The sequence below is a fragment of the Chiloscyllium punctatum genome, chromosome 44 (genome assembly GCF_047496795.1).
Source record: "Chiloscyllium punctatum isolate Juve2018m chromosome 44, sChiPun1.3, whole genome shotgun sequence".
NCBI lineage: Eukaryota > Metazoa > Chordata > Chondrichthyes > Orectolobiformes > Hemiscylliidae > Chiloscyllium > Chiloscyllium punctatum.
The window spans coordinates 53,441,645-53,467,966 of NC_092782.1; the positions used below are offsets into that span (position 1 = coordinate 53,441,645).

General features: G+C 37.5%; 1 protein-coding gene across 8 annotated transcripts in view; it reads left to right on the forward strand.

Moving 5' to 3' along the window:
- Positions 1-26,322, forward strand: part of usp6nl (USP6 N-terminal like) — a 235,239-nt gene that overhangs the window by 109,152 nt on the left and 99,765 nt on the right. For all 8 annotated transcript variants that reach the window (XM_072562952.1, XM_072562957.1, XM_072562956.1 and 5 more), the window contains 4 exons: positions 5,820-5,902; positions 9,404-9,443; positions 11,011-11,091; positions 24,781-24,888. In XM_072562952.1, coding sequence (XP_072419053.1) covers positions 5,820-5,902; positions 9,404-9,443; positions 11,011-11,091; positions 24,781-24,888 — 312 coding nt within the window. The remainder of the gene's footprint in view (positions 1-5,819; positions 5,903-9,403; positions 9,444-11,010; positions 11,092-24,780; positions 24,889-26,322) is intronic.

A 26,322-nucleotide genomic window follows, 5' to 3' on the forward strand; every position in this document is an offset into this window, starting at 1 on the left:
CTTTTCTAGCATGTCTTTTTATCCCGTCCACCTGGGGATCAGTTATGTATCATTGTGTTGTTCCTGTGTACACCTGCTGTTTTCAGTCCATGGCAAGAAATTTCATGCAAATATGTCTGAGAATTTTTCAAATTTAACATTTTAACTGTCTATTGAAAATGCTTCATTCGAAAATAAGTCAAACTCTTCAAGTGCCTCTTGAGTGCCAAAAAGGAGGTTTCTGATTTTTATTGACCTGTGTGACCCATAAGGCTTGCTGTCATTGTGGTTTTTGTACCACTTACTAGGATTGTGAAGCATAACTGTTGTACCAGCAGGAAACTTCCAACAGCAGTAATTTCTCAGTACTGCAATCAACTCTATTCTTTGTGTAAAATTACGCAGGATAAATTGTTGTCTTCATGCTTGAAAGAAAAACCTGACAAAGTATTACTTCATTTCAAAGGCATGTAGAAAGTTAATGTGACCTCTTGTGATTCACAGGAGACCATTAATAACAGTCCTATGAAAATAATTAATTCAGGAAATATCTTTGTTTACAATCTAAATGCACATATGTGACGTACACCAGTACAAAGGACTTACTGAAAAACTCTGCTAGGAAGCTTCTGAACTGTTCACGCTGATAAGTGCTCAATATAGATGGGTGGCTAGTGAATTTGCCCCCAAAATGCTCTGGAACATTCATGCTGGGGGGGGGGGGGGGGGGAAGAGGGGTGTTGCTAATGAAGGGTTCATTGAGAGTCTGTAAACAGTAATCACAAGAGAGAAACAGTTTGTGTTTGGAGAAGCAGGAAGTAGAAGAGGCAGTGTTAAGTATGGCACTTTTGCAGGATTGGGGCCTTTTGCCGAAGCTGTGAGCAGGGGAAAGAGGAGAAGTCTTCAAAGGGGAATGGAATGAGCTGAGAAATTGGCAGGCAAAAATGAGGCTTCAAGACATGACTGGAAGGCAAAAAGGAGGTTGCTAAAGTTGAGTTAGAGGGAGGCTGCCAAGTGGTGATTAACGTGAGAAGGAAGCTGAAATAAGGATTGGTTGTCGAGGCTAAGAAGGCAATGGGGTTAATGAAGAGGTTGAGGGGAGGAACTAAGAAGGCAGCTACAAAAGGAGTAGGGAGCTCAGGTGGACAGGTTGAAAAGGGGCTAGCTGTCAGATAAGCAGGAAGTTGAGAGTAGGGATAGAGTGAGTGAGGAGGAGGTGAATGTAACATGAGGTGGGGTGAGAAAAGGGGGCTATAAGAAACAAGGTGGAGGAAGAGATTGAAGGGGGCTTGGACAAGAGAGGCAACTGCAAAATAAAAAGCTTTTAAACTTGTCAACAAAGGAAAACTCAGTCGTGAGCCACGAAAACTCAAAAGCCCGTTTGTCCTTGTGCCTGCTCCCCCTCCTTTCTTGCCCTCTTGTTTTCCTGCTCACATTCACATGCCCATTCACTTGCTTTTGCTCACTGTCTGAGGTGCCCTCGCTCACTCATTCTCTCGCATTTGCACTTGTCTCCTGCACGCTGTCACTCACATTCTCATGCTTGTCTTCCTCTACATGCGCACTTACTCTTGCTGCTTCACTTACTCTCTCTCATTCTAGTTTTTCCCTTTTCAAAGCTCATCTCTGTGGCAATTGACTCATTTGACTCCCGTGTATAGGTAGGTATGCTATCACCTTGTTTATGGTCAAACAAGGGCAGAGGAGTTAGTACTGAGACACACAAAATAAGACCAGTAAGTGATGTGAGAACCAGAGCACTTTGGAAGTTGAACTGCAAGCTTTTAGGTAGGTAAAGACAAGAACGAAATGCCAAATAGTAGCATTTTAAATCTGAAATGGCAATGCGCAATGAAATGAATGGGGATGTGGCTCAAACTGACAGGGCAAAAAAAAATTACTGGCATCTACGTAGTGGATCATCAGCATAAAATCTTCAAGAATGAAATTCATCGAGCTCAAAAGTATGAACATCGTGGATACATGAACTCTAATGCAAGACATGATGCATGAAAGTGTGAAGGTTTATCGGCAATAATTAATTTAAATGAGGTTTAAAGGCTTCAAATGATGAAGTTAGTGCTAACTATACAATTTGAGGATGGTGAAATGAAAGTGTTTGGATACACACGATTGTAATTTTACTATTTCAAAATGTTTTAAATAGCTACATCTACCTATCTTAGTTTATTCAGTTTCTGCTTTTCTGCTGCATAATAAGCTTGGGTTTTACTGTTAAAACCAAATCTGTAGCATTTCATAGTTTTGATGTAGTGGACACCACCTCGCTAAAGAAAATATGATCTATCAGGTAACAACAAAAGCTGGAATGATAATAGTCACTTTAGAAAGGCAATTTATTCAACAAAGGTCAAATCATTGGGCTCACTAATGTTGAAATTTTTTGCTTTGGTTTACTCTTGTTACATGTATCTAGGGACAGTGAAAAGTTTTGTTATGCAATGCGTACAGGCAGATTATTCTATACAAGGTATATTAACATAATAGAACACAGTGAAAATACAATATACTGGTTGCAGAGAAGGTATACAACAAGTGAGATCAACATTAAGTTTAAAATTAAAATTTGAGAGGTCAGTTTGGAAGTCTGGTAACAATAGGGAAGAAGCTGCTCTTGAATGTGGTATGTGTGTTTAAGCTTTTGCATCTTCTGCCCAATAGAAGAAGTTAGAGGTTATAGCCGCAGTAAAAGGGGTCATTGATTATGTTGGCTGCCTTCCAGAGGCAGCGAAAAGTATAGATGGAATCAATGAATGAATGATTTTATTACCAGATATCTAGGAGGATACAGTGAAAAATGTTTTGTTGCTACAATTCTGCACTATTTTGATTTACAGAAAGAATAAAATAAAATTAAATAGAGTTGATCTTCTGTTCAAATTGGGGTCTCAAGCACTGCAACTAGGGCTTCTGCAAGGTCTCTAAGGTGTTCTGGGCCTCGAGAAGTCCCCACTCTAATGATGACATCATTGTCCCAGGAGACCTCAGCTCTGCTCTTGCTGTTGCCTTGCCAGCACTGCCAAGAGTCTCCACGCTGGGCCTACCATACAGTAGTCCCCTCTCTGCTCATCGCCACAGCCAAGAGTCTAGGCTCTGAACCTATGTTAGCCATTTATTCTTGCTCTGGGTACTGTCATTTCCAAACATCCAACCATCACCACCACAGCCAACACCCCATCACTGCCACCAAGAGTCCAGACTCCGAACCTGTTATAGCCCAGAAGTTCCGCTCTGGGCACTGCTGCCACCAAGAGTCTTCACTCCAGGCTTGCAACTGCCAGGTGTCTCTGTTCCTGGCACTGCCACTACCGCCAGGAATCCTGATCCACACTGCCGATGCTTGATTTGAAATTGGTTGTGGACAAACTGAAGAAGTGACCACTTTCCATTTTCAATGGATATTTGACTCATTATCTCTCCAAGCTTGTTGGAAAACTCTTGTATGTGTAGCAATAGAGATTAAAAGGGTTTTTTTGTCCAATAGAATGTAAAGAGTTGCAGCCAATAAATAGGTTTTGTTCAGAGTGAAGTTGAATTCAACATTATTTTGCTTTTATTCTTCACATAAATCAATGCTCCTGAGTTTAGGAAATGTGATTTCAAAATTTATTTATGCTTTAAAATTTGTTGCTGACTGAAATATAGGGCCAGACTGTCTGAGAAGCAGCAATCTCCTGCATGTTGCCACTCTGGCCTATCTTTTATATTAAAAAAGGAAGTTCCAAAGTTTTGTGAGAAGATTCATTTGGAGCTCCTTCAGAAATGCAATGCTTCCATTCTAACACTTCTTTCATAGCATAGAACTGTCAGAGGAAGGTAAGATGCATCATTTTCCCAGCAGTAAGCAGCAGTATTCCGAAATGTAAAGCCCCTGACAGCTGTTACCAAAAGTATGAGGGGTAAGTGCGGTGCTCAGGTGCTGGGAGGGTAGGGTGCAAAATGGTAGAGCCTCTGGTTGAGATGTGTGAATTAAGTATGGTATATGTTAAATAGTAATGCAGGAGTTAGATGTGTATTTAATGGTCAAACTTCACATGAGTATCTATTTTACTTAATTTTGTCAGAATCCTTAATTTTTGAAATGGGTGGACAGATGGCCAATACAATTTGACATAATTACGTACTGTTATGAAGGTGTAGAGAGTTGGAAAGCTCACAGGGACTTACAAAGCACAGAGTTCTGAACAAGGTAACAATGGAACACTTGGTCGAAACAAATAGTAGCAATTGGGTTGCTATGAAACAAAAGCAAATTCAAATTTGGTCAATCAGTTTAAATTATGCCCCAAGATACCAAAATCCAATTAAATTTGAAATTCGTATTTTGATAATATTAAAACCAATAAAACAATCCGATGTTTTGGGGGTATAAAACTGGACATTTTGAACAGTTGGGGAAGGTTTACCAAAGACCAACAAATGTAGACTGCTAGCTGAAGAGCTCTCTGAAAGGTACCTGTCGGTGGGCAGCAGAACATAGAGGCTGACCTGGAGATAATCTAAAATCTTAATCAGGATTTTTTATCAGACTAGTATTGCAGAGTGGGAGGTTTGAGAAAGGAGTTGTAGATAGTTGTTGTTTTTAATATTCTCTGGATTTTAAGAATAAAGTTGTTAACTTTTACTTTAAATAGTGACTTCTGAGATGGTTCTTTGCCTGTCAAATTTTAACAGATTACAGCACGGGGCGAATCTTTTCTGTATTGTTGGTTTAAATTAGCAGAGGGATTTACCCCGTGTCGGAATAGTACAAGTAACATGCTGGGAAAATAAAAGGTGGATGAATATACATATTACAGTAAATGGTGTGGTTGAGCAGAGACCTACAGTTTCAAATGCGTAATTTCCTGAAAATATGTGTAGGCAGATAAAACTATTAAATGACATAAGTCTGTTTCCATGCTGTCCATCTCTATGACTCCATTTGAGTACATGAGCATAAAGTAGAAGAGTAAAGAAGAAATACTTCATTGTGCTAATGTAAATGCGATCACAAAATGGTGTGCGCTGTATTGGTTTCTGAATGATGCAGCATTTATTGGAATGCACAGGAATTTGGAAGGATATGTAGAAAAATATTACATAATTATGAAGAGAGAATGGACAGGTGAGCATTGTTTCAATTTGAACAGAGAGGGCAAGAGAAGATTTAGTGAAGGTAATCTTGGAATTTTGGAAGTAGTGTTTCCCTCTTCATACAGTGTCTTCAGACTGGGTAGCTATTGTTAAGAGGCTTATAATTTACAATTCTAGTGGTTGAAATAGAAATTTGGAGGAAGATAAAATTAATTGTATTAAAAATTAATTTGGTTAAAATAAACTTTAAACAGAGAAAGATTTGAGAAGAGCATGAAACTAGTTTGGATTTTCTGGCAAAATAAAGCAACAGAGGTAAAATATGCTGAATGGCCTTGCTGTGTTAAGTGCTGTTGTTCTATGATACCAAGCACTGTCTTGGTGTTTGACCTTCATATGAATATTTGCAATCTTCTGGCAGTGGTCAGTGGCCACAATTGAGAATGGAAAACCTGAGATATTTTATTTGGCAACGTGGCTGAGATGAACTGCAGCACATCATTCTCAGCCCTACTTTCACATGCAAAATGTCAAAATGGGAATTTCTCGCATTTTTGACCAATTTATCTTTTGAACTGAGAGAGAGTTGAAGATGGCAAGGGCATTGAAGTATTGGTCCTAAATTGAATTTGTAATCAATTAATAGATACACGCGTTTGGCTTTGTCATCAGCTCAAAACTGAATGAATCAAACCAAGACAGTTTGATTGATGTTTGTTTGTTTGTTTGTTTGTTTGTTTCAGGGACGAGAAGGAGCGAAGATTGACCCGTGGGAAGATGCAGACTTCCATATTTATAAAATCACTGATCGATTTGGTTTTCTACAGTAAGGCTCAGCATTTTAAACTTGTGTTTTCAGGTTCAGCATTATCTCTGTTAGAAAATTATTATACCATTGATAAATGATTTGATGAATTTAGAGGTGGATGTGGTTTAGCTTGGCAAGTATCTTGTTAAAACTGCTGGGTTATTTGCTGATGAAATCAAATCATGCAGCGTGAGTTCTTGGTCAAATCTCAACTTATTTCCAAAAACTTCTTTGAAAGCATCCACATGTATTCCATTCATGTTATACATTGTGAAATCTTGGATTTTTATTTTCATTGTTATACCTTATTCACCTTGGCAAATTTTAACAAGTCTTGAATATGGGTGGATGTAGGAAGGCATGAAATCGGAAGACACCACCCCCAGTAAAATGTTGTGTATTTACTTTAATGGAAATCAAATTCTTCCCACTTGCGACATCCTGTTTCTCAGTCCATCTTTTAAGATAAGAGGTCTCCTAAGCTTCTGCATTATGTATTCTAATGCAGGATGGTCCAGAAGATTCCAATCACTGCAAACTATCTTTTGGAGAATCTTTTGGAATGCATGGTAGTGGATTGGCATTTGGGCAGCAGTAAAAAAGAAAGCCTGCTAACTCGGAGGTTGCTGAATATTTGATTACAGCATGGCTTTCAGAATTTTAGATGGCTTTTGGGCATCTTTCTGGAACTGCTCCAGCAGATAGCTACATGTACTGCATAATATGACATACTGGTTTCTGGTGGCTGCTTTATCAAAGTTGATAGCATTTAAGTGAACACTTTGAAGGTAGTTTTGAATACAACCTGGGGAGTAATACTTTGAACATTATACATTCTGTTTGAATTGGCTTTGGAGTTCATGGAAAACAATATGGATGCCTCCAGTATTTGCTGTTGGCAATTAAAGTTTTTCCAATCTGCATATATTCAAAGCTTATATTTTGTTCTGTTGAGATTGATGTTTCTTTGTTAGTGGAATGAAATTATAATATTTTTGAGGAAGATGAAACACTTCTCGAAAGCTTGTAATTTTACAATTTAAATATGGTGGATTGGCTATGCTCTATTGTCTTCACTCCATCTTAAATCAATTTTCTGACGAAGGTTTTTTTTTGTTTTTGCTTATTGTTGATAACATAATTGTGTTAAGTCGCACAAGGGTAGCATACTGGAAAGCAAGCTCCAATATTCCCAGTTTGGTTCAAAATTCAAGATTTTAGCAAGTAGAACAAATTCCCCGATTTTCCGATCTTTCCTGTCAGAAAGCACAGATCAGGTCTCTGGACTTAACAAGAATTACTCTTTATTACAAGATTCTAAGTACACATACAGGGTGACCCCCCGTATCTGTGGAATCATTTTCTGGGTTTCAGTTACCTGTGGTTTCCCACGATTGGAAAATATTATAGGGAACATTCCGGGACCAGGAGGCTGCCAGGAAGATGCGTTTCCTATTGAAATGAATGGGTTCGCTCGTATCCACAGTTTCGGGCTTCTATGTTAGTTCGTGGAACATATCCCCCCACAGCTACAGTGGGACTACTGTAAATGAATACATATGGGCGGCATGATGCTCAGTGGTTAGTACTGTTGCCTCACAGAGTCAAGAACCCGGGTTCAATTCTAACCTTGGGTGACTGTTTGTTTGTGTGTGAAGTTCACATGTATGCTTTGGTTTCTTCCCATGATCTAAAGATGTGCAGCTTAGGTGGATTGGCTATGCTAAATTGTCTGTAGTGTCTGTGGATGTTTTGGCTAGATATTTCAGACATGATAAATATGGGGCCACAGGGATAGGCTGAAGGGCTTGATCTGGGTAGTTTGCTGTTCAGAGGGTCATCACTGATTCAGTGGGCCAAATGACCACTTTCTGTACTGTAGGGATTCTATGATAACGAACTATCACTATTAGGTTATTTTTCCTGAGATTCTTACACACTTGATGCAACTGTAACATGCCAACTTCTGTGAACAACCAACATTTATTAAGCACAATACAGTACAAACTTCAGGGAAACTCTTAACACTCTTCGCCATGCCTGGGAAGTGTGCCAAGAGCTCTCTCTGAACAAAGTCCTTCCTTAATACAAAATCTTTACATCACAGTCAGTAATGCTCACAACACAACCCCCAGTCACTCCCTCACAGCCAAATGCCACTCAAGACACAATGCAATGACCACATCATCTCCAGAAACAATGCAATGCAAATTATCCCTTAATGGTCAAATCTGTTGCAAATCATTTTTTTGTAACTATAGGAGAGTAGTCAAATTCCAACTGTAATGTTCTTATTGATTTCTGAATAGGGGATGATGATGCAAATGGCTCTGAATGGCAAGAGAATGCCCATGTAAATGGCTCTGAATAATAGGAGATGATAATGTAATTTTCTTACAATCTATCTGTAAGTCAGAGAGGCATCTCCCCCTCGCCTCGGAACATCCAATTTCATGTAGGTCAGCAGAACAAGGTAACTCTTTATTATCACAATCAGTATATCTCTCTTCTAGTTAAAACTTTAATCCCTTTATAAACGTTCATGAGAAACGAAAGAAGGGTGTTATGTATGGAGGAAAAACTGGCAAAGCAGTTCTTTGTGACTGCTGAGATGTTTCTTGTGCTCATCAGATGTTTCTTGATCCCTTTTTTGAATGATTTTGCCGGTTAACAAAAGGCAAAGGGTGGCTGGTTCACTTACAAAAGATTTAACTTATGAATGAAAAGTCACAGTTTACAGCAATTGCTGAAGGAAAAATCACCTGGTTTTCTTTCAGGCTTAAAGTAGTTTTTACAGAGAGCTCATGAAATGATAGAGATTTGAAGACTTCTCTATATTGTTCACAGTCCCAAGCTGTTCAGCTAGCCGAGAACCAATCACAATTGTTGGCAGGCAGAAGGCCTTTGTCATCATTAACTTGTTGCTAAGCCACAGACCAGCCATTAAGCTCCAGCTAATTTGCAAACCGCGCTTCAATGACTGCTGGGATCACCAACTCCTTAAACCAAGTTTATGATGAATGTCATTCTATTACTTGCTTTCAAAGCATGCAGTAATCCTCCAGATTTTCTTCAGTTTATAACAGTTAATTTTTTCACATCAGTCCACCATTGAAAGTACAGAAAAATAAAAAGAAACCAATCTTTACAACTAGTAAATATTGAATTCAGAATGTTGAAGTATTACATTTGAGTTGAGACTTTAAAATCACATACGATAGCCCAAATTATCTATGTCTGACTGAAATGAATTGTAATGCTGTATTTGCTACTCTGTTGCTGTTGTGGCATGAACTAAAATGATAATATGTTTACTGGCATCATAGAATGCTTTAAGTGTATTTTTGACAGGTTAGTTGGCCAAATCTTTATTTCAGTTATTGTGCTTGATTTCTGTAAGTAGAAATTCAGGTTATTTTAAAGTGTTAGTACAGTGAAAAAGTAAATATAGTTTGATTTGCTATTGTAAATTATGCATTGCACATTTGATTATTGAAACCTGTTTTACTTTTCTAACAGTGATAAAGAGCTGCCAATGCCCGATGCGGTAGAAGAACGAGTAAGTTGAAACATAATGTTAATTGTTGTTTTCAGTTCCTTTCTTGAAAAGCTATAACTCCATTTATCTGATCACCTGTAGGAACAAATTTGCTAGCAGACTTTTTTTAAAAAGTTAGATTATGAAGTGCCAGAGGGTAATTTTCACACAAGTTCATAAAATCTGAATGTTAAAATTTCAAAATTAATCCCAAATGGATGTCTAGAATTTTTGAGCAGTATAGATGTCTTTATTATACGTTATTTTTACAAACCAGTCAGGAGAGAAATTATGAAATAAAATCAGGTATTCCTGGAGAAACTCAGCAGATCTGGCAGCATCTATGGAGACAAAGCAGAATAAATGTTTCAGGTCCAGTGACCCTTCTTTAGAATTGACAAATGTTTAGTTTGTAGCCGTTTGTGCGGATTTTTGTTGAGGTTGTGTTTTAAGACACGTAGGGAGTTTATAATTAGGTTTTCAATATTAAAGTAATTTAGTTGATTAAATATCATCTGCCTCACCATGGTAAGCACTACTGCGATCAAAATACTCCGAGATCTTCTTGGCTTAAACTGTCCATTACTCATTGTATGGACATGGAGGCAGGTTAGAGAAGGGATGTACAGGATTGGGGGAATTAGGTAACAGTCAGGGAAAAATCGAAGTTGGCAGGGTGTTATAGAGCTATGGACTATTCAATACTAGGAAATGAGAGGCTTGAAGCAGAAGACAATGTTCACTTGTACTGAAAGCCATTTGTAGTTTGAGATTAGGGTTATTAAGGGTTTGGCAGTTTTTAGGGGAAGGAGAAAGGCAACATATTTTTGAGTGTGCAGAAGTTTATAAAGTGTGATAAACACTAGACCAGCCAGGCGAGCATTGGTCTTATCACATGTATAGTTGACAAAGGCATGGGTGAGATTTTCATTGAGCTAGGATTAGAGTTGTGAGAGATTTATCCAAGTGTTTCTTGATATGTTGTCGGACTCAAAGAGCCGGAAATAGAAACAGTGTATGGAAATTGGAGAAGTTGAGTTATGAGTTCAGGGTTGAAAATCTGATGGGCATCTGAGGCAAATGCTATGTGATGCATTTTAATTAATCAGAATATCTTCCTATTGGTCTGTACATCTAAAATTGTGAAACTGGAGGTTTACATTCACAAGGCTGCACATCCTCCATTGAGATTTGCTAGTAACTCTTCTAAGAAGGAAATTGCAGGCAATTTGCTGTGATTTTTGCTTCCTTTGATTTCATTTCAGTTTGCTCTTCAACATCAATTTTGGCTGCCTCCCAATTTTTAGTAATCCAGTATTCAGTACTGAAAATCAAAAGGTCTAAAAACTGGTGAAAAGTATCAATTTTGCTGTAGCTTGTTTGGACAATGATTTAATAGTCTCCCATAAGTTATACTCAAAATCACCTTTAAGAAGTACATGAAAAAGATGAAGCAACTAGATGACGGTCATATGATGTTATCTGTTGCATTTTGGCAGTACACAACCTATTTATCATTCAGATTCATTCTGTCTTGTCTGCCACTTTTAAATATCTGCAGTAACAATTTGCTGATTTGTGCTTACAGCTGAAACAAGTGGAGATTGAAAGAACAGGAAAATGGCTGAAAATGCTGAAAAACTGGGACAAATATAAGAACAGTGAAAAGGTAACTCTGCCCAATGAATTAGTTTTCTAGACCTGAGTGGAATATTGCATAGAAATGCCATTTTTGTTTTATTTTGCTTCCATTGGATAATCTAATTGTAAAGAATATAAATATTCGGTTAACATTTGCCAAGGTACATGTACACTGTTAAGTTATTGACTAATTTTAGATGGTTAGTTCCATATTCAAAATTCCTTGCTCTAAATTATGAACCAGACTAAACCCCTTCAGATATATTAAGGAGAAAGCGGAGACCCTAACTTTTTCTTATTTAAAGGCAAGTGTAAGGTGCTGTGTTCCTGATGTAATTCAATTGGTTACACTATTCGGCTTTAAGCAAAACACACTTATTGGAATAATTTGAGTCTATTGAGAAACTTAACAAACTATTTAGCTATTAAATAGTAACTGTTCCAACTGTTCCATCCATAAACACACCCTTGGCAAAGGCAAATTCAGTAAAACAGATTGTCTTACATGCAATCCTGGCAACAGGAAGGGAACCCACGCTTGTAGCTGTAACAGAGAGAAAGATGTAGCAGCTTCATAACTAGCTTCAAAAACCCAGCAACTGCTGAAAGCTAAACTAAAACTCGGGTTATTTTTAAAAGTTAGAACAATAGAAGCAGCATGAGTGGATGGAGTCAGGCTTCCAAAGAACCAAAGACCTCGTAAGCTTTATTAGCTTAGAGAAGACAGCTCACCACCTATGGTTTAAAACCTCTTGCAAAAGCAAAAGGACAAAATACATCTCTCAAAATCTGGAGTGGATCTCAGCAAGTTAGCACCTAGAATGCTGCAGTTGACTTCAAACAACAGACTGTTTGGCAGGCTTTAAGAGGTAATGATGTGGTTTACAGAGCCAGTTTTGGAAAATACTTGAGTTTTAGAACTATATTCATATCTATGATGCCGGATGAAAATTGCTTGTGGAGTTTATAATTGGATCTGCTGGCATGCATGGATTTATGTTGAGCAAGAGATTTTGCTTCTTGGGTGAAAGGACAAAATTTAAACCAAGGAAAAGCGCATAACCGTATGAAACAGAAATACAAAACCAGCCAAACCAGCTTTGCTCATCGTTTCAGTCTGATGGATTCTCATAAACCTTTGTCCCCCCCCTTTTTTTTGATTATTCTCATTTATTTTGCTCTCACTGAACTCTGACTGTCCAAAAGAGTCATGAATTACAGACATGAAATACTAGTGCAACTATACTGTTTTGCTGCTATGAACCTTTTACAATCTAAATTCTGTCTTTTAGATAAAATTAAATTGTGTTTCAAAACTTGTGTTAACTTCAGTTTTTTTAGAATATTAAATGGGAAACAAAATTGTTGAGTTCAATGCTGTTCTCAGCTTTTTTTAAACCTTGCAATTGCTACTTCCACTTAAAATCTAACAAGTTTTTAAAAGCACTGCCAAGGGAGTACATAGCAAAATTTGTGTGTATTTTCCATTCAATTTTCACTGAATTGAAAATAAACTTTGCAACCACTTTAACGGCAAGATATCAGCTATTCTGGAGTTTCCAATTATTTGACGTGCCCCTTTACTAATGGTGTTGGAAGATAACAAGTTTCAAGAAAGTACACTTAAATGAAACACTTTCTGAAGCTGTGGAATTCTTGCTCATAACACAATTGCTTGTTTTTGGCAGAAGCTACTTTGTTTTTACTGTATTTCTGATCGTAGGGAGGTGCTTTGTTTAACTGTTTGCATTTTCAGTATTATTTGACATCTTGCTGTAGTTCATACAGTTAATAGTATTTCAAAAACTTAAAATTTTATTAGCTTCTCGTGCCCACCCAGAATGAGGCCGCAGATGTTGGCATCATTGTGAGGTGTGGTGCTGGAAAAGCACAGCCAGTCAGGCAGCATCCTGTTCCTTGGATGCTGCCTGACCGGCTGTGCTTTTCCAGCACCACACTTCTCAACTCTGATCTCCAGCATTTGCAGTCCTCACTTTCTCCATCATTATTGTAAATTAAAGTTGTATTATTGTCTTAAGATCTGTAAAAATTTAGTTCAGGAAACTGAACAGGAATTCTTGTTCACAAATGATCCAACCTGACAGATTTTGTTATAGTTTAAGGCAAATTTTTATCCAGTGAATCATGTCATTTGTGCAGACATAATTACATTTAAGTATTAAGGAAATAATCTTCACAAGTTTAAAACCACAGCATGTAAATTCACATTATGTGAACTTTTAAAAATATTTCATTAAAATTCAAAGTATTTTGAAATAAATAGTGTTACTTGTCAGTTCCTTGGTTAAAAGGATTACAGTTCACTAATTTATAAACTTTGACACTTCAGAAATTTTGAAGAAAAACATTGCTTCCAACTAATTAGTTGGATATGTTGTCACAACATGGGTGGGACTGGTAACTTCCTGCATAGTTTGTAATGACTGCAAACGACAATCTTGGAGCATTTCATTTTTGTTTAAAGCTTTCAGCCAAGTATGTCTGTGTCTCTCAATGTTTTTCAAAAATATTTTAATAACAACCAGATCATTTCAAAATGCTTTCCTGCAAAGTGACAATAATGTGCTCTTGTTTCATGTTGCACAGATATAGTTGCAATTGAGTGGAAACTGTACAAAGACAAAAATGTCAAAATTTACAGGCGCAATGTCCAGTTGACATGCTAATACAAAAACTGCATGTATTTTTATCAATCCGAGATTTTCTGTGGAGAATTTGAGATAGAGTATAAGCCTGGTCAGTTTCTCAAAAGACAAGTATGTGAAGCCAACTTTTGTCAGGAGGTGAGGTAGCACATGGTGATGTGAAGAGGATGAAGTTGATAAAATTTCCCATACTGAAAACATAGGAACCTAAGCTTGCCCTTATTTGTTTCACTGAGAAATGGGCTTTAGGGGCATTATTGACAGATCTGTTTCAAATGAAGGGTATTTCAGATTCCCAACAGGCAAACATGGTGATTGAAATAGATTGTGTTTGACAAATTAATGATCACAACTTTTCACTATGCCTGAAAACATTTCAATGGCTTCTGACTCGAAAGTTAAATACTGTGCATGCTAGAAAGCTGTGATAAAAGTGCAGAAAATGACCAACATGCTGTGTACGTCTAAAGGAGAGAAAATTGGTTAATATTTCAAGTTTAAAAACTGGAACTAGATCAGAATTGGGAAAAATGAGAAAGTAATAGTGATTTAAATTGGTGCAAGAGAGGAGGGTGCAAAGAGAGCAGTGGGCAGTTCCATGCTAGGTGGAAATGAGTAATTAAAAAACAAAAGGTCTGAGAATACAGAGGCATAGTTGTGATACACTGGACTAGTAATATTAAGTTATGTCTAGAGCAAGGTAAATGAGAGAATATTGAACAGTTGCCATCCAGAAGCAAGAAATAATATGAGTAAGACTGAAACGTGCAAACAAAGAACAAAATAAGCAACAAGTTGCAGTTTGAAATCATTGAACTCAACGTTATTGCTGTAAGCCTGTGAGCTGCCTAGTTGAAAGTTGAGGTGCTGTTTTTCAAGCTTGCATTGAATTTGTTGTTGTTTGTCTACTGCATGTTCCGGACAGATTAATATGAGAGCAACGTGGAGAATTAAAATGCCAGCTAACCAGCAAAAGAGACCAAAATCCTCAGCTGAGGAAAAGGAAGACTTCTCAGAAGAGCTGCTATGTCCATCTATCCCACAAATTGCCACACACACTGGTAACAGATCAGAAAGAGTACATATTCTTGTCCCTTACTATCAGCCACTGGTTAGATCCTGTATCTCTCAAAATTATAACTTCTTGCCCTTCCCCTCCTGTTTTTTCTGAGTAAATTTTACCCACAGAGGCGGATTCTTTATAGAGTTCCAGCACTTAACTCCATACCCAGCCCTTGCCTAGGCCATGCACTCTCCTGCAGCTGCTGGGCTCTTTTTGGGGTTTTCTTTACTACTTTAACTAATGCCACTGGCTTAGCTTCTTTTACCACATCTTTTCCCACAATGCCTTTCTTTAATGACCAGCACTGTGACTTTATGTGTCCCACTTTACCACAGTAGAAATACTTGAAGCCTTTCACCTCTTTTCCACCCTTTTGGGCTTCTTTTTTTAACCTGTGGTAGACACTTACCAGTGTTCTCTGCTCTTTGTTTTGTATGTAGGATCTCCACTTCTCCCAACTTCTATACCTCCAGGATGAAATCTGGCCAGAAGCTTGTCTTATGCACTAACATGTATTCATCTGCTAATTCTGCTGCCGTTCTCACTTCCTGAACTTTCTGTTCCTCCACGTGAATTCTTACCATCTCTGGAAGTGAGTTTTTAAACTGCTCCAGCAGAATAATCTCTCTTAAAACCTCATAGGTCCTATCTGTTTTTAAGGCTTGCACACATCTAACAAAATGACTGTTTAATTCTTTCAAACTCAACATAAGTCTGACCTTGTACCTTCTTTATGTTTCTGAACCACTGTCTATATGCATCTGGTACCAAATCATAAGCACTTAAAATAGTTTATGACCTCTTCATAATCTCTTGACACCTCATCTGACAGTGTGGCAAATACCTCACATGCTCTGCCGACCAGTTTAGCATTACCCATAAGTCCTCATACCACTCCATCTGCCTAGCCAATTTTTCAAATGAAATAAAGAAAGCTTGGATACCTTTCTCGTCAGACTTTTGATTTATTTGTATATATCACTACCTTCTCTTTTAATCTCCATCCTGTTAACGACTTTGCTGACTCAGTTGCAACTTGTCAAGTTCAAATTCTCTTCTTTTTTGCTCACCTAAGAACCTTCTCTCTTTTTCTCTCTCCTGTCTCCTTTTTTCACTCTTTCTCTTCTCTCTGTTTGCTCAGTTAAGATTTCTCTCTCTCCCTCTCTCTCTCTCTCTCTCTCTCTCTCTCTCTCTCTCTCTCTCTCTCTCTCTCTCTCTCTCTCTCTCTCTCTCTCTCTCCTCACACACTCTCTAATTAATTTCCAAGATCTTAAGATTCCTGTCTGCATTTGATCACGAACCACTGAGTTTAGATTAAATTACTTAGTGTGGAAACAGGCCTTTCGGCCCAACAAATCCACACCGACCCGCCGAAGCGAAACCCCCCAAGACCCATTCCCCTACATTTACCCCTTCACCTAACATTACGGGTAATTTAACTTGGCCAATTCACCTAACCTGCACATTTTTGGACTGTGGGAGGAAACTGGAGCATCCAGAGGAAACCCACGCAGACACGGGGAGAATGTACAAACTCCACACAGAGTCGCCTGAGGTGGGAATTGAACCCCGGTCTCTGGCGCTGTGAGGCAGCAGTGCTAACCACCGTGCCGCCCACTATTATTACATGAAGATTGCAATGTATAATGGTCTTAATATGTGACTATATATACACCACATTGATATTTTAATGTTTATTGTTATCTCCAAAACTAGTTTATTATTCTTCTGTCATGGGTTTCTGATTACTCTGGATGAACTATTTCAGTTTCTTAGATTGGGAAACGTGAATACTTAAGCATCAACATCATTGATGATGATGTGCAACCTCTTGTTCACCATGCTGAAAATAGTTGACGTAACATTCAAGTAACAATGTCATTTTACAAGATTGCTGAAAGGAAGAGTAATGTTAAAAGTATTGCAATTGTATCAAAAAGTGCTTATAATACATGAGGTCAATCCAAAGATGTTTTAAGCATTAAGCATGCATTAAGCATTTACTATTGGTAGAATATCGTATCTCAATACCTGTGTCAATAGCTGTAGCTATGGGCATATTTCATGAAACAACAAATGCAGTAGGTTCTGTGAACATAACAAATGCAGGAGACCACAGCAGGTCAGCTATCATCCATGGAGAGAGAGCAAGCTAAAGCTTCGAGCCTAGATGACTCAGAAGTATTGCTCCATGGATGCTGTCTGACTCGCTGTGATCTCCAGCATTTATTGTTTTTAGTACAGATTCCAGCACCTGCTATAATTTGCTCCTAAATAGATCCTGTGAATGGAAGAATTTTGTATGTTCACCTTTTTGCTGAAGACAGCTGTGCTGAGTAAATGTGGTTCCAAGAAGTGCAATATACAACCTAGCGGCAACCATAAAAGGTGGAGATGCAGTCAACAAAAGCTGGCTATAGCAGAATGGAGGATGGAAACAGACTCTTTGGTTTAGGTAGTCCACACTGACTATGTTCCCAAAGAAACTACTCCCACTTTACTGCATTTGGCCCCAGTTCCTCCAAACCTTTCCTATTCATGTATTTACCCATTGTTACTGCACCTGCATCCACCAATTCTTTTGGCAGTTCATGCCATTGACGAACCACCTTCTGTGTAAGAAAAAAGAAAGTTGCCCCTCATGTTCTTTTTAAATCTTTTTCCCCTCACGTTTAAAAATATGCTCCCTAGTTTTGCACTCCGTCACCCCAGGGGAAAGACTCTTGCTATTCACGTTAAGTATCTCCCTCATAATTTTATAAACCTCTAAGGTTTCCCCTTAACCTCCGACTCGAATGAGAAAAGTTACAGCCTTTCTATATAACTCAAACCTTCCATTCCTTACATCATCCTGGTGAATAATTTCTGAATCCTTTACAATTTAATAATAATGTTTGTTTGGCAGGGCACCCAGAACTGTACATAGTACTCCAAAAGAGGCCTCACCAATCTCCTGAAATGCTCAACATGATGGCCCAATTCCTGTACTTGAAGGTCTGAGCATTGAATACAAGCGTGTTAAAAGCCTTCTTGACAACCCTGTTGCATGTGATGCAAATGTCAAATATGCATGTCCCCGAATCTCCAGATCTTTCTGTTCTACAACATTACCCAAGGTCCTACCATTAATTGCGTAAGTCTTGCCCTTGTTTGTTTTACCAAATGCAGTACTCACATTTTTTTACAAATTAAACTCCATCTGCCACTCCTCAGCTCATTGAGCCAATTGATCAAGGTCTTGTCATGATCTTGGATAATCTTTTTTATTGTGCACAATAGCACCAATTTGGTGTCATTCTCAAACATACCAATCATGTCTCCTAAATGCTCATCTAAATTGTTACTATCAATGACAAGCAAAAGTGGACCCAGTACTGATCCCTGTGGAATACCACTGATCACAAGTCTCTTCCACCACCCTCTTGTCTCCTACCATTAAGATTTTATTTGTATCCAATTCTCAAGCTTTCCCTGAATCCCATGTGATTTAACTTTACTAATTAGTCTACCATGCAGAAACTTGTCAAAGGCTTGACTAAAGTCAATGTAAGCAACTTCTATCATTCTGCTCTCAATCTTTTTGGTTGCCTCCTCAGAAAACTCTGTCAAGTTTGTGAGCCACAATTTCGCTCACACAAAGCCATGTTGACTATCCTTAATCAGTCCTTGTCTCTCCAAAATGAATGCAAAGCCTATTTATCCACTTTGATGTTTACGAAGACCTCCAGCATCATCTCTTCTATAATGTGAACTATTTTTGAAACATCAGTATTTATTTCCCTGAATTCTCTAACTTCCATTTCTTTGTCCACAGTAAAAAACTGACATGAAATACTCATTTAATATGTGTCCTATTTCCTGAGATTTAACACAGAGACAACTTTGTTGATCTTTAAGGGGCCCTATTGTTGTTTTTTCTCCTAATGTTGTAGAATTTCTTTGGATTAGCATTAACTTTATCTGCTAAGGATATCTCATATCTCCTTTTTGCCCTCCTGATTTCTCTCTGAAGTATGCTCTTATACTGTTTATACTCTTCAAGAGATTAATTTGATCCATTTGTCTATGTCTAATATGTGACTCTTATTCTTGACCAGAACCTCAATATCTTTATTCATCCATTCTTCCCAACCTTACCCTTCACTCTAACAGGAACATAATGCCTCTGAACTCCTGTTATCACACTTTTCAAAGTCTCCCACTTGTCAATCATTGCCTTGCGAATACTGTATTCAACTTTTACGGAAGGCCTATACTTTTCTACAGCTATTTTAAAGCTAATAGAATTGCGATCACTAGTCCCAAAGTGGTTCCTCTGCTAACACTTCAGTCACTTGTCCTGCCTTATTTCTTGAGAGAAAGTCAAGATTTGCTCCTCCTCTAGTATTTGTAAATAAGAACCATTTATTTAATAGAAATAATTTCTTTCTGGAAAATAGGAATCTTCTATTTAAAAGATAGGAATATTTTTTTCTACACTGATAAAGAAGATTATCTTGAACACATTCAACAAATTCCTCACCATCCAAGCCTTTAACGCTATGGCAGTCCCAGTCAATCTTTGGAAAATTAAAATCCCCTACTATTACAACCCTATTGTTATCACATATATCTGAGATCTATCCACATATTTGTGGCTCAGTTTCCCTCAACTATTGGGGCTGTTTACAATCCCAAAAAGGTGATCATCTCTTTCTTATTTCTAAGTTTTACCCATATAACTTCACTGGATGATCCCTCAGAAATATCCTAAGTACAGAAATAATGTTCTCCTTAATCAGGAGTGCCACTTTCTCTTTCCTCTTGCCTCCCTTTCTGTTCTTCCAACAGCATCTAAAATGCAGAACATTGAGCTGCCAGTCCTGTCCTTCCCTCAGCCAAGTTTCTACAATAGCTATGATGTTCCAAGGACATGTTGGGAACATGGAATGATTTCATCAGCCTTACCTGTAAGACTAGTTGCTTTGAAATAAATGCAGTTTGATTCTTCAGTGCTACCTCATTCTCGGACTTGCACTTGTCTGACTAGTGTTACGACAAGTGTTGAACTCTCCTTAATTTAAAACTAGCACCACAGAAAAGATTTATCCCGTGCAATAACTGTAAAACTTTGAGTGGCCAAGAACTGTGTCAAGTAAAAATTAGCAACTTTATTTCTTAAAGTATAACAGAGAATAATTAACTAGCCTCTATTTACAATTTCTTTCTCTAACTTATCTATTACCTTCTCTTCTATAATACTAGTCTGATAAAACTCCCAATTAAGATTTACAAACAACACTTTTTATCTGAAAACCAGGCAGCTGTTGGTTCTTGTCTGTGGATCTTCTTGTGTCATCTTTTCTCCTTGTTAGGAATTTCTGTGTCACAGGTTACTGATCGAAAAGGTACTTTTAAGAGAGAGATTGTTTCAAGCAGTCTGTTAAATGCTAGGACTTGGCGGTTCTCCTCTCAACTGTCCAATTTCCACCCCGGTCTTATACCCCAGAGCATCGGATTGTGTCATTGGCTATGAAGATTGTCAATATACTCAATTCAACCTTAATTGGAAATTAATATTTTTTGGGGGGTATAATTTAAAGTGATTGGCTGAATTCGAATTTGTTTATGTCTCCAGGCAATAGAGTTGTTCGACCCAGTGTTGCATTGTCACCTTATTGAGAACACTTGGTGCTGTGTTCGGTAGTTCTGCTGCTTTTAACTCTCTTAAAGGTACATCACATCTTCATAACACATGTTCACTGCTACTTAGTGATTCCCCCCTCCTATATGATCACACTCTGTATCTCCTGTGCGCCCTCAGTGACAATAAACCTAAAAAGAAACTCTTAAAATAAACTTAGATATTAAAAAACACTACTCTTCCTTCCCTTTCAGATTTTAATCTGAAGCATGCAAAAGAGAAAAAAATGAAGCAATAAAAATCTTTTTAATAATCAAGCACTTAACTTGATTAACTTTCATCAACTGAAAAAAGCCTCCTCTTCAAATCCCCTAACAGTCAACTTTCAAATTCCAGGTCTATGAAAAGAAATGGTGATCCCTGAACCTTGTCATTATTTAAACAACAACAACTTGAGAAGGAAAATGTTCAGAATTCTGCCCGTGCAAACATTTTTAAAAAAATCTCTCCAGAACTGTCGTCAAACATATCAACAGGCTTCATTCACAAAAACCTTGTGAAAAACAATCCTCCTTCCTAATTTCTTAGTAATTTTATTTTGGATTATAAAAGTTCCCAAAATAATTTTAATTTCAAATCAAATTTTCTGCTGCTATTTATATAAAAAAAGAGAAAATTCGCAAGCAAAGCCTGCAAGTGAGGAGCAGCTGCAAGATCCACAATACTCTCATTCCACCAGTTTTTCTTTGTTTTTATGGCTCTTACTAGTTATATGGGCTCCAGTTTATGAATATGCATTGATTGGGTGGACCTGTAACTTGCCTCATCTAGAGTGTTTTGAATATTTCTTAATGTTACACCTGTGTCCTTTGAATAGTATCAATGACACTATTCAAACTTTTTGTGGTTTGCTGACCTATTCACCACCTTGAGCAAACAGGATCTGTCTCTCAGATTGAACTTGAGGTTTATATTGCATCAGCAAGGCTAGTTTTCCTATTGTTTTCAAGGCAGGTTTATCCTTTTTGCAGCCATTAGTCAAAAACAATTAATTTATTTTGTTCAGTCTGTAGCAATACATGTATATTCTTTTCTGCTGGACCAACATTGCTTCAGAGGTGCAGGTTCAACTGTCTGCTTATTTCACATTTTAATTAGCTAACCTTGAAATGTGGACAAATTTGCTAATGTTCATAGCAGCTTTGTGTAAAAACTTCCAGCTACATTCATGACCATGGTTATAGAAGAATCTTTTTGAGGATTGATGATCATTTATTTTAACCACCTGCAAACTTAGGAGATTGCATTTGTTATAGCCCAGTTCAAGTCATTAGAATATCAGCACTCCCAAAATTCAGTTGACCTTTGGGTTAGCATGCTCATGTCAGTTAAAATAGTTTCTATTGAGAGCTATTACCAGTTTATAACTTTTAATTTACTGTTCACTCATTTACTATCTGTTCTCTGTCTCATTTTGGCATTTGATGTAGAACATTGTCAATAACTTTCAGGATGTCCAAGTTTGTAATATGGATCGTTACTTACACTGCCCAAGATGTCTTTCAAAACTTGACAAAAGTAAATAGGTTATACTTAAACAACCTAACTTGTGTTCTTTCATGCTGTGTCATTCCTTGAAAAGAATGTTTCAAGTATTCCCCCACCAGATTTCTCACAGTAGTTTCAAACACTTTCTCCATAATAGAAGTAAACTTGTAGTAGTAGATTCACCCAGGAACAGAGGCAAATTAGAACAATCCAGACTGGAAAAACCTCCATACAACTAACATTGAGACCAAAATGCAAAGCTTTAGGAAGACTTGTGTGAAAAGCAGAGCTCAAAAATGAGCAAAATCTGAATTTTTCTTGAAACATATGGGCAAGAAATTATATCATGGTTGCAGACATTCAATTATAATGATGATCGGTTTTGAAGTCAGTGCATTTGCCACCATAAAGATTTTGAAAATTAATATGAAATCTGCAAATCATAAGAAACAAATATAGAGGATTTTGAGCCCATAATGTTTTTCAACATGTAATTCATGAACTAAACTTGTAAATTAATGTTCTTAAATTTTCAATGTCTGGCTGATAATTGTGCATAAAATCTAACTCCTGTATTTAAGAACAGTTCAGCGTAGTGCTTCATCAAAATGCAAGATGCAATAATATAGTATCTACAAGCCCTGCTTCCAAAATGGTAATATGAAATGTTTAGGCAGATATGTCAAGTAAGCAACTATTTTATTATGGAACAATAAAGTAGTATTCAAACAAGGTCTGCACAAATTGGAATTTCATTCGTGTTTTGGGTAACAAAAACGCAACAGTCTTCACAGAGGAATGCTATATGCTATTTTTAAAAGTTAGTATGGCCCAATAGGTTTGAGCACCAAAACAAGATTAAAAAATAGGACAGCAGAGATGGTGTTTCAGACTTTTACAAAGATATTTAATAGCTCTTTCAGCAAACTTCTGTCTCAGTGAGGCAGAAAGATAGGTTTAGAAGAATTCATTGTCTGTGGCTAAACAAGCAAGTATGACATCAAATTTTTTTTAAAAACTACAGCTCTTGTAGATTTTTAAGAAGCATTTTTAAGAGTCTATGGAACTGATAATAGAAAATCAGAAAGTAGAAGAGGTACTGAGCATGTATTTTGTGCCGGTCTTCAATGTAGGAGTCTTGGAAAACTTCTCAAAGATTATTGGAAATCAAGAAGTGAAGAGAAGCGAGGAATTTGAAACAGTTGCCATCACCAGGGAGTAAGTCCTGGGAATAGTGTTAGACGTAAAGACTGACGAGTCCCAAAGATCAGGTGGCTTACATCTAAAGAGTTTCAAAAGACGTGGCTGCAGGGATAGTGGTTGGATTTGTTATGAGATTCCACAGTTCCTTGCATTATAGAAGTATATCAATACTTTATAAACTAATAAGTAAAATACTTGTTAAATTCAGTTAAGGAGAAAGGCAGGAAGTAGGAAACTTTAGCCATCTTTTACAGGAAGGTTGCTAGAATCCATTATTAAGGAGGTTATAGGAGAATATTTGGAGAATGCAATCAAGCAGAGTCAACATGCTTTTATGAAAGGGAAGTAGTGTTCAACTAATTTATTAGTTTTTGGGGAAGTAGTAAGTAAATTGGGTAATGAGTCTGTTGACATGATGAATTTTAATTTCCAAAATGCACTTGAGAAGGTATGTATGATAAACAGATAAACTAAGACCACATAGTGTGTGGGATAACATGACATGGATTAAGGATTGTTTGGCTAAGAGGAAGCAAAGTAGTGATCAATGGGTTCCCTTTGGATTGCTAAGTGGAGTGCCACAAAGATTAGTGCTGGAGTCTCAGCTATTTCCAATTTACACCAATGACTTGGATAAAGGTACAGAATGTACAATAGCTAAATGCAAAGGTTAAGTGAGCGGACAAGAAAAATTGGCAAATGGAATTGAATGTGAATGTTAGCAAGAAGAAAATAAAATAGAGATTGTAGAACTCAGAACAGAGATCTGACTGTCCTGGTGCGTGAATCATAGGAAGTTAGGTGCAGGCATCAGTGCAGTGTTCGTTGTAATTTTTCTTGATTCTGCATGGACCTAGAGGTCCATGTATGAAAGCCGAACCAATGCATTGAAACTTCAATTGATGTGCGCGAAACTTCTTAGCAGTTGTGCAGCTTCACAGTTAGAGGTGTAATGTCTGTAGCAAGTGATTAGAAAGGCAAGTGGAGCGTTGTTTTAATTTTACAAGGGAAAGGGAATTCCACAATTTGGCAAGTTTTACTGCAGCCCTACAGGGAATTGGAGAGACCACATCTGGAGTTGTGTATACAATTTCTGTTATAATTCTTGTAAGAAAAATGATATAATTTCATTAGACTTCAGAGAGATTGTCTCAGCTTATACCTGAGAAGAAGGGCTTATCTCTTGAAGAAAGTTTCAACAGTTTGGATCTACACCCATTGGACTTTCCAAGAATGAGAGGTGGTGATGTTGAAACATATCCTGAGGGAACTTGATCAAATGGATGTTTTCACTTTTGGGGAGATGAGAACTAGGAGATGAAGTTTAAGGAAAAAAGTTCTCCCTTTTATGATAGCTGTGGAGACTTTTGTTTTCGTAAGGGTTGTTAGTCTGTGGATTCCTCCAGAAGGTTCGATTAGACAGATTTTTGAAGAATACATTAAGGGTTATAGGAGGTAGTCTGAAAGGTGCAGTTAAGACATAACTAGATCAGCCATGATCATATTAAATGGTGCAAGTTTAAAAGGCCAAATGGCCCACCCTGTTCTTAAGTCTTTTGAGTAATTTCGGATGTAGCTAACGGAAGCAATTTTTAAAAAACTTGTGATTCAAAGGTGGTACGGAGAATTTACAAGGGAATTCCCCTGCAACTGAGAGGAGAGGTCTGGTCTCTACTTCTAGAAATACAAAAAATTAAGTTGGAGAAGAAAGATCTGTATGATGTAAGTATATATTTTTTTCCAATTCCTGATACTTTTAACATGATCCAGGGCTTTGCTGATGTGACATTTTAGTTTCACTTTTTGTTAAAAGCATAAGAAGGAGCAAAGTTAATTTGATACACGTTACATTTATGTATCTTTAAATATAAGCATGTTAATAACGAGTTCAAAATGGCGCGTTATAGATTTACCAAACTCGATTAACGATTTGTCACATGATGCATTTGTAAACAGACTTAATGCTAACGTAAACTTCTCTTCATTTAAACATTGACATATTAACATATTAACATTGTGAAGTGATTCATCTCCAGATTCATTTACCCTTTCTACAACGTTTTCCAGACAATCATCATTGAACAACTTAGGATATCAGCTATAGTGGGATTTAGTTATGTCCCCTTTAATCCCAAATGCATGACCACCGGCATCAAGGAAACTCCAAAGTTACTATGAGTCCTTTTTCAGGAAAAAATTAGAGCAGATGGGAAATGACACCAACCGAGCCAAGGATGCGAACTTGAAGGATGTTTTTTGTTGAAGAAAAGAGAATCTTGTCGTGGCCTGCTGACCTCCTTTCATCATGATTGCAGTAGTGACAGCATTGAGATCTTTAAATCAGGCTTTAATTTAGATGAAAGCTGAATCAAAGTAACTTGAGCTTCCAGAGTTTAGGAGGAAGTTAAAGATACTGATTTCTGGAACTTTCTCAGGCTCCCAGAAAATAATTTACTCAGATCTGTGCAACATGATCTGCTGTAAAGTTTTTCCATTTTCAGTGGAGCAAGGTATTTCATTTTGTGTCATGGAGATTTTGTCCTTCAACTGATGTATCTAGGTGTGTACGGAAACAGCAACTATTCCAGAGACCATTGACCGTAAGACTATGAGATGTAGGAGCAGAAGGAGGTCATTCTGCCCATCAGATATTCTCAATTTTTCAGATCTGATAATCCTCAACACCACTTTCCTACCTTTTATATGTGTAATAATCCAAACTCAGCAGTCCTCTCAGTGTATGATTTAACAAGTTGTCTACCTCTGAGAGAAAAAAATCCTCCTCACTTATATCTTCCATGAGTGACCTTCTTTTACAGTGAAATTATGCCTTCTGGTCCTAGACTCTCCAATGTGAGTCTACAGCCTCTGCATCTACGTTGTTACGTCCCCGAAGAATCTTTAATGTTTCAGTAAGGTTTCCTCTCATTCTACTAAACTCTAGTGAGTACTAGCCCAACCTGTCCTCATAAGAAAATCTCTCCATATCCAGGATTAACCTAGTGAACCAATTCTGACTGTCTCCAATGCCAGTAATTTTTTTCAGTGGATAAAGGGCCCAATACTTTGCAAAGTATTCCAGCTATAGTCCAGCTAGTGCCTTGTAAAGTTGTAGGCAGAACTCCCTACTTTTATGCTCAATTCGTTTTGAGCTAA